The following is a 9,390-nucleotide window of genomic DNA, read 5'->3' on the forward strand; positions in this document are numbered from 1 at the left end:
CAAGTATAAGCCCTCTCCAGGATGGTGTAGTGGTCCTGGAAGATTCTGGTTCAAATCCACTCTCAACCACAAAGCTTCCTGGGTGACCTTGGACCAGTCACTATTTCTCTGCCTCACCTATCTCACAGGGATGTTGTGAGAACAAAAGGAGGGAAGGAGTAGTGTACACCACTCTGAGCTCCTTAGAGGAAGGGGGGCAGAAAAATGTGAAAAATTAAATAACATAAATGGTGAGCGGCCATTTGACTGAAGCTTCTGCTGCCTCTGTTTCATAGACTTCAGGCTGAAGTAGATGAAGTTGTTGGTGAGGCTGAAGATATTGCCAGTGAACATCTGGGGCAGCTCAAGTACTTATCACAGGTACATATGAAAATCAAGACCACGGGTAACCTCTATAAATTAGGTTTATAATGCTGATTTCTGTTCTGTGACACAATTTATGTAGTAGACTACTTATACATTTGAATGGTTTTGGAATATATCAGGATGATAAAGATAATATTTGAAAAATGACTTGTAAATGCTTTGTATCCTAATTTCAGTTTTTTTAAAAAAGGAAGCCTGCCCCACAGATGCAGGAAGCTGAAGGAGCATTTTGGGCTGTGGGGGGTAACCAGTTGTCTTATCTGTGCTTATCAGACTTGTCAGGAGTTCTACCAGTTTGCAGGCAAAAGCAAAGAGGAGGGGGAAGAAGAGAGAAAAGTAAACATATCCTGCAGGGCAGGATTTTCTTTGGTAGGGCTCCTAGATCATACTGGCATTTATCATGTCCAAGGATGGTTTGAAGTGTTAACAATTGTTTGCAAGATCATTCTGCTAATTACACAAAAATGCAAATGTTCAGTGTGGTTTTACCATCTGAATCTTAGCCATGCTGACTTAGAAGTGAGTTTGACTGGATTCAGTGGAGCTGAACCCACATCTGCCTCTTCCTTTCAGACAATTTTCTGAACTTTCTTTTTTGCTTTTAAAATATTTGGAGCATTGTTTCTCAAACTGTGGGCTGGGACCCACTAGTTGGGTCCCCAGTCACTTCAGCATTTTCTTTTTAATATAGTAGACTTGATGCTAGCATGATATGTGACTGCATCTGGGGAATGTTACAGATCTATACTTTTAACAGGCTATTGCGTATATGCTTTTAACGATAGTAAATGGAACTTACTCCTGGGTAAGTGTGGGTAGGATTGCCACCTAGGATTGTTAAAAATTGTCCGGCTTGATGCTGTCATTTCCAGTCATGACTTCTCTTCCAGTGGGTCTTGACAGATTCTCATTCTAAAAAGTTGGGTCCCGGTGATAAAACTCTGAGCACTGGAGAACTCATTAGGTACCCCATTACATGTACTTGGGATAGTAGGCTCTTGGTGCAGAAACAAAGCTTGTATCTGGCCAGGCATGAGGCTTCCAGTGGATGCTTTTCCCTCCATTCTCTTCAGAACAACCATATAACTAATTTACTGCTGAAATACTAAGGCTGAGGTGGATTTATTTGCCAATGGTTGTCTAGTAAACTCAGGACTGAGCCAGAGATTGAACCTCTGTGCTCCTGACCCAAGTTCATCCCTCCTAATGGCCAAACCATGTTTGCTGCTAAAGAAAGTATCTTCTGCTGACACTGTGTCAAATCCGTCTTCATTGTCTCAGGTTCTCAAAGAAGTTTTGCGCTTGTACCCACCAGCTGCCGCCACTCTACGTCGGCCAGGGAAAGAAAACATCATTGAAGGGATCAACATTCCAAAAGATACATCCTTGATTGTGAGTTTGTCCAGTGGACTGCCCTGGGGGCAATCTACCCATGAGTTGGGCTGAAACGCATGCTGCAAGCCATGGGTTGATGGAGCAAATAAACTAGTTGGGGTGCCATCCATAGGCCTGCCATCTGTTCAACTGTTCCACCCAGCCACTGCCCCAATGCCATGGTGGAGGAGCTGGGCAGAGAGGTGAGGTGGCCAATGCAGTTCTGATCCTGGTTGCTTTTTGGCAATCAGGAAGATGATTGCTGACTCTCTCCTCCTCTCTGCCTGCCTCCAGACCTGTTAATGCAAAAATATTCTTCTGCAAAGTCATTCCATTTGGACCTTGTGAGGCATACCTTTAAATTGTACTAGTAGCATTTACTTGATGCTTTCCCTGCAAAGTACAAATATTGCTGTTGGCTGCTGATGAATCTCCTTTTAGCTCTGTGCTATATTTGGGCAAACCCAACTTTAGATAATCTTCCACTTTGTGCTTTGGATAAAGTGGAATGGAAATCTTTTTGAAAATTTGTTTAAATAAACTCAGAATGACAACTGCATCAAATGGCCACAGTTGTCTTGGGTACTTTGGGAGAAAAGCAATGAATAAAGAGAATAAAAAATTCTGAAAGAAATGTTGCATCCAGTGGGAATTAACTCAACATCCTAAAAATGAGATTAGGTTCTCTATATGATCTTTAGGGCACACTCCTATGCACGTCTACTCAGAAGTCGTACTGTGTTCAGTGGGACTTACTTCCAGGAAAGTGTGGATAGGATGGCAGCCTTAGTTTAAAGGAGTGGTTCTCAAACTGGTGGGTCGTGACCCACCAGTTCATGTAATGCTTCCCCCATCCCTTTAAGGGACAGGGGAAGGGGAGGGAGGCAGCGATGCGATCCCCAGGATCACATGGCTAAGGGGGGCGAGGGGGTGCTGGTGGGTCATGTGATCCTGGGGGTCAGGATCACATGACCCACCAGTTCATGTAATGCTTCCCCCGTCCCTTTAAGGGACGGGGGAAGGGGAGGGAGGCAGCGATGCGATCCCCAGGATCACATGGCTAAGGGGGGCTAAGGGGGGCGAGGGGGTGCTGTGCAGCCCTGCACAGCGCTCCCCAAGGCTTGGAACGTTTGCTAAAAGTGGGCGCAAAGCACTTCCATTTTGCAGGAGGTGCTTTGCACCTGCTTTTAGCAAAATGTTCCAAGCCATGGGACTGCTGCGCAGGCTGCGCAGGTCTCCCCGTACCTCCTGCAGCCTGCTGCAGCCCTGCCTACATAACATGAGTGCAAAGCACCCCCCTCACACCCCCTTAGCGACTGAATCCAGGGGATCGTGTCGCTGCCCTTGCCCCTCCCCCCGCAAGAACTTACTGAGGGAGTGAACCAGAAAATGGTTTAAAGGATGTGTTGGTGCTTGAAGCAGGATACTTTGGAATACTGAATGTTTTCCAAAGATCTTGAATTCAAAGAAGTAAAACCATCTATAACAAATGCTGAAATAAATGTATTAGGTGTAATTCAAGCAGCAAAGTCTTGTGCAGGATCAACTGGGGAAAGATGTCAGGATTTTGTTAGCTAGGCATTTGCCATTCACTGCAAATGATTCGTGTTGCTGCAGCTCATTTCATAGGTACAAATGTAAATAACTCTCTTCCCTTTGCAGTTCTGCATGTATGTCATGGGGCGCATGGAAAGATGTTTCAAGGACCCACTTGTCTTTGATCCTGACCGATTTAGGAAAGACCAACAGAGGTAAATGTGTTCTGTTGTATGTTAAGAAAATTGTGTTAAAGGTTATAAGCCACAGATTAAAACACATTATAGGATCTAGTCCCACCCTTTCACTTTCAACTGTGGGGAATTATAGTATAGGGAATTTTGAGGGAAAACAAAAGAATTTATTTTGTTTTAAATAACATGCATGTATTCCAGTAAATACCAAAAACCTGCTGAACATGTATATTCTGATCTAATTTTTAGGGTTTTTGGAACCCCTGTAAGAAATGTGACTCATTTTGATGCAATGAGGTTTCTGTAAATGTCCTTTACTTGCAAATCATGAAAATTAGAGGGACATTTAGTAATTTACCGAAAGTGCCAAGTTAGCCTTAGGATGAACTGCAAATGTCAGGCTTTTCTGATAAGTTCCTCTTGCTACTCTAGCAGAAAATCAAAACTTCACATATAGGCTGATGGGTTCTGAGCTGCCTGTGACAGATCAGGAGAGAGATCTTGGGGTAGTGCTGGACAGGTCGATGAAAGTGTCGACCCAATGTGTGGCGGCAGTTAAGAAGGCCAATTCTGTGTTTGGGATCATTAGAAAAGGTATTGAGAACAAAACTGCTAATATTATAATGCCGTTGTACAAATGGATGGTAAGGCTACATCTGGAGTATTGCGTCCAGTTCTGGTCACCACATCTCAAAAAGGACAGTGGAAATGGAAAAGGTGCGAAAGAGAGCGACTAAGATGATTACGGGGCTGGGGCACCTTCCTTATGAGGAAAGGCTATGGCTTTTGGGCCTCTTCAGCCTAGAAAAGAGGCGCCTGAGGGGGGACATGATTGAGACATACAAAATTATGCAGGGGATGGACAGAGTGGATAGAGAGATGCTCTGTACACTCTCACATAACACCAGAACCAGGGGACATCCACTAAAATTGAGTGTTGGGAGAGTTAGGACAGACAAGAGAAAATATTTCTTTACTCAGAGTGTGGTTGGTCTGTGGAACTCCTTGCCACAGGATGTGGTGATGGCATCTGGCCTAGATCCTTTAAAAGGGGATTGGACAAGTTTCTGGAGGAAAAATCCATTACGGGTTACAAGCCATGATGTGTATGTGCAACCTCCTGATTTTAGAAATACCTATGTATCAGAATGCCAATGCAAGGGAGGGCACCAGGATGCAGTTCTTTTGTTATCTGGTGAGCTCCCTGGGGCATTTGGTGGGCCGCTGTGAGATACAGAAGTTGGACTAGATGGGCCTATGGCCTGATCCAGTGGGGCTGGTCTTATGTTCTTAATTATATGTAAATGTTAACAGTCACCAAATTCAGATAGTTACTAGGGCTGCTTGGAAAAAGTGGCCCCTCTACTCCTATGCCTATGTAGCTTGATCTGTTGAAATAAGCAAGTGAAGATTTTCACAGCATGGAGATAAACATCACTTCCTACTTCTCTGCATTAAGCTCTTCTTAAGCTGCTCTTAAAGACACAAAAGCCTTGGCCAGTGGGAGAAATTGGCAATCCCAACACATATTCAAGGCATATTCAAGGAATCTTCTTATAGAGACATGGAAATAAAAGTATTATTATCCCTCAAGTACAGTAAGGAGAAGTGAAGCACAATTTTGGAGAGAAGATATTTGTAAAAAAATTTGTAAGTGCATGTCATGGTTGCAATGCAACAGGAGGAAGGGTATCCCATCTGGAAAAAAACCCATCTAAATAATTGCTGTCTTCCTCGTATGTTTTTTAGGCCACCCTATTCCTATTTCCCATTCTCCCTGGGACCTCGAAACTGTATTGGGAAGAAATTTGCACAGGTAAGTAAAGCAGTTATCCTTAAGGCAGTCAAGTTTCCCAGTAGGCGGTTGCTATCCCTTTAAATGCCCATGGCACTAAGGGGGAATGCAATTGCTGCTGTTCCCACTTTGTCTCTTCAATAATCCCATAGCTCCTGTTTGGCCAGAGCTAGAGTTCCGTTCCTTGCAGCAGGCAGAAATGATAAGGCAGGGGAGGCTGGGAGAAGGGACGGATGGGAGCAGCAGAGAGGATGAGAACTGGCTTCACCAGGGCCATCCCGTCCATGATGCCAGCTGAAATGCTTGTGGCAAGCAGTGAGTTGGGGGGCTGGCACTAAAAGTGAGCAGGAAGAAGAGGGGGCCACTCACCTCTTCCTTCTTGCTCACATCTTGCTGAAATACGATTTAGAAGATGAATGTAGCTGTACTGGAGTGAAAGAAAATGATTGTAGATTCATTCAGGAGATGAATGTAGCTATACTGGAGTGAAAGAAAATGATTGTAAAACTGAAGAGAGTGGTGCCTGGAGCGTAGTCCAAGGTGACTTTGTGGGAGGGAGGGTGTCCAAAGAAAGCAGGAAAGCAGGAAAGCTCCCAATCAGTCTAGCAGGAAAATGCCCAGATTCCATGCCGATGCTCCCAGTAGCCACAGAGTCATGGATGGGAGAAAGTTAGGGTTGCCTCCTCCTTCTCCCCCAAGTTAGTTAGGGCTCTGTCACTGGACCTTGCCTCTTCTACCCCCAAAATGGTACTGTTGGGCTGGCTCCCTTTGCTCAAGTCCTGGTCACTCTCATCCTTGACCATCCTTTTGTACTCCTTTACTGGCATCACAGGCACATTGCTCCCTCTTCCACCATTCCCACCCACCCCACCCCCCAAATCCTCAGCATGTAGTAGGTCTGTGGAACTCCTTGCCACAGGTTGTGGTGATGGCATCGGGCCTAGATGCCTTTAAAAGGCGTCTTAATACAAGCCGTGATTTGTATGTGCAACCTCCTGATTTTAGAAATGGGCTGTGTCGGAATGCCAGGTGCAAGGGAGGGCACCAGGATGCAGGTCTCTTGCTGTCTTGTTTGCTTCCTGGGGCATTTGGTGGGCCACTGTGAGATACAGGAAGCTGGACTAGATGGGCCTATGGCCTGATCCATTGGGGCTGTTTTTATGTTCTCATGTGACACCATGATGTCCAAGATGTACTCTTTGTTGGCCAGGGAATGTGCAGACTGTCCCTGTGCAGTTCCCGTGGTGGCATCATCTTGTGGAATCTGGTGGATCACTTGTGGGCTTGTCTCGAGGAGAGAGCTGGGTGTGGGAGTAATGCTCTGGACAAAAACTTAATGGAAGCTATATACTAAGGCTGCAAATATTTAAGGGGTTATAGTATTTAATGGACCCTGAGCTGTGTATTGAGGACTTTATTGGGTCATAATAGCCCTGCTGGATCAGGCCCAGGACCCATCTAGTCCAGCTTCTTGTTCTCACAGTGGCCCTCCAGATTCCTCTGGGCGCACTCAAGGCAGCAAGATACCTCCAACCTATTGCCACTCTCTTGCACCTGGCTTTTAGAGATTGGCTACCTCTAAAACCAGGAGATTGTGTATACACATTATGGCTTGGAGCCAGTGATTGACCTTTCCACTTGGAGTTGCAGTGATGGTTCTATTCCCCCCCCCCCGATATGTGCAGTCATTATGTACTTATAAAATTTGAATAACCTGAGGAGAGATGAATAATCTACCACAAACTATGTAAACTATTTATGGGATATGTTTGCTTGTTTAAAAGATTTATATCACTTGCCAAAGCAAATGGCCAAAAATGGATTACAAACACCACACTGATATGTTCAATATGTAAAACAATAAATAAAGCCATAATAAGAATAATAAAACCACAGGGGGGGGATAACTGTTTAGACCAAAGCGTTATTACAGACGGTACGTGAAAGCACGAAGGAGTACAAACAAAAAGTGTTCATACGTGAATTTAGGAGGCGGCTGAACAAAGAATATCAAAAAATTAGAGAAAGCCGAAAAGGAAAGAAATGGAAAGAAGAGAGAATCGATTGAAACTGTGCTAAGAAAAGCTTAAAGAAATTCCACAAGGAAACAGAGTTACAAAAGAATCTTGAAGTCTCCCAACAATGCTTGAATAACTAAAGTGGGCTAATGCAGCCATTAGTGTGAGAAAGGAAAAATTACTGGGTAGGGGACAAAACCGAAGATGGACAGCTCAATCCTAAGCCTGGCGGCATCCAGGACTTCAGCAGCACCAAAATGGCAACCGCCGGATCCTATGGAAAAGGAAGGTAGTATGATCAATTGTTTTAAAAACAGACTGGCTCAATTTAACCCTGTATTCTGAATACAGAATACAGAATGGGCAGGAGGTCTGGTCTAGAGGGTAGAGCCTCCTTTAGCTGGAAGATAACATCAGAAGGTCGCCAGTTCTAGGACAGCGGCAGCTCCCTGAACGGCTGAGAATGGCGAGACCTTGAAGCAGCTGACAAGCCGAGCTGAGTGATTCCACCTGCTCTTGGTGTGAGCAAGAAGCGTCTTGGCTGCCCTCCATGTGAGTGATGGAGCTGCTTGTCACCCTGCGTGGGAGAACTGGAGGCCAGAAGTGAGACCAAACCAGGAGGATCCATTCTGAAATGTTGTTGGTTCTTGAAAGAGAGAACCTCTATGATTGTAAAAATCCCCTTGAGGGATTTAGAAATGCCTGCCTATGTAAACCACCTTGAATAAAGTCAGAGGAGTAATCTGATGACCAGAAAAGTGGTATAAATACTGAGTTGTTTATTATTATTATTATTATTATTATTATTATTATTATTATTATTATTATTATTATTATTATTATTATTGCCTCCGACGTATCCTCGGTATCACCTGGCAGGACAAAGTTCCAAACAACACAGTCCTGGAACGTGCTGGAATCCCTAGCATGTATTCACTGCTGAAACAGAGACGCCTGCGTTGGCTTGGTCATGTCGTGAGAATGGATGATGGCCGGATCCCAAAGGATCTCCTCTATGGAGAACTCGTGCAAGGAAAGCGCCCTACAGGTAGACCACAGCTGCGATACAAGGACATCTGCAAGAGGGATCTGAAGGCCTTAGGGATGAACCTCAACAAGTGGGAAACCCTGGCCTCTGAGCGGCCCGCTTGGAGGCAGGCTGTGCAGCATGGCCTTTCCCAGTTTGAAGAGACACTTTGCCAACATTCTGAGGCTAAGAGGCAAAGAAGGAAGGCCCATAGCCAGGGAGACAGACCAGGGACAGACTGCACTTGCTCCCGGTGTGGAAGGGATTGTCACTCCCGGATTGGCCTTTTCAGCCACACTAGACGCTGTGCCAGAACCACCTTTCAGAGCGCGATACCATAGTCTTTCGAGACTGAAGGTTGCCAATACAATTATAATTATTATAATGAGATGATGAATGATATGTATCTTAACTAGAAATGCTCACCCATTCCATTTTGTTTTATTTTTATAACAGATCGAGGCGAAAGTGGTGATGGCCAAATTGCTGCAGAGATTTGACTTTGAGATAGTTTTACCCCAGAGCTATAAAATCTTGGATGTAGGAACACTGAGGCCATTTGATGGTGTGGTCTGCACACTTAAACCACGCAACCAGCGGGATTGAGAAGAAGAGTGAATGAAATGTTGACTGTTCGATCCATGTTGGAACACCTACCGGATTGTGTGAACATTCTTTTTCTATTCTTTATTATTTTTATTCTTGCTGGATGGCATCCCAGCTAGAGCTTCCACCATCAGGAGCTCCCTCCACAAAACAGAAGTTTCTTGACCCATTTTGTTTCTGTTGTGCATCTCATAGATTTATCTATCGCAACCAGTGTGAAATTTGTGAGCGGATCATTATCCATGACGATTTCACAAGCGCGTAACAAATGAAATGCACATGCTGGGAGGTTGTGCTTAAGCTGAGCATGGCCCCCGTGTTGTACATGAACATGCAGTGAAATATATGAATGTCCAGTTATCGCATTCTATTATCTACACACAAATTAGTCTTGAAAATATTTATACACAGTTTTTCAACAAAAAAGAAGTTCACAAAGCAGTTTGAAATGTATAATGGGGACACTTGTAACGA

The 9,390-nt window shown here is 44.5% G+C and overlaps 1 protein-coding gene across 1 annotated transcript in view; it reads left to right on the forward strand.

Moving 5' to 3' along the window:
* The window catches only part of LOC136648095 (cholesterol 24-hydroxylase-like), a 29,356-nt gene extending 20,440 nt beyond the window's left edge, over nucleotides 1–8,916 (forward strand). The window contains exons 11-15 of the mRNA XM_066624094.1: nucleotides 276–360; nucleotides 1,648–1,758; nucleotides 3,403–3,491; nucleotides 5,220–5,286; nucleotides 8,767–8,916. Of these exons, the coding sequence (XP_066480191.1) occupies nucleotides 276–360; nucleotides 1,648–1,758; nucleotides 3,403–3,491; nucleotides 5,220–5,286; nucleotides 8,767–8,916 (502 nt within the window). The remainder of the gene's footprint in view (nucleotides 1–275; nucleotides 361–1,647; nucleotides 1,759–3,402; nucleotides 3,492–5,219; nucleotides 5,287–8,766) is intronic.
* Nucleotides 8,917–9,390: the final 474 nt, after the last annotated feature.

Source organism: Tiliqua scincoides, chromosome 1 (assembly GCF_035046505.1).
Source record: "Tiliqua scincoides isolate rTilSci1 chromosome 1, rTilSci1.hap2, whole genome shotgun sequence".
In the NCBI taxonomy this organism is placed as follows: Eukaryota; Metazoa; Chordata; class Lepidosauria; order Squamata; family Scincidae; genus Tiliqua; species Tiliqua scincoides.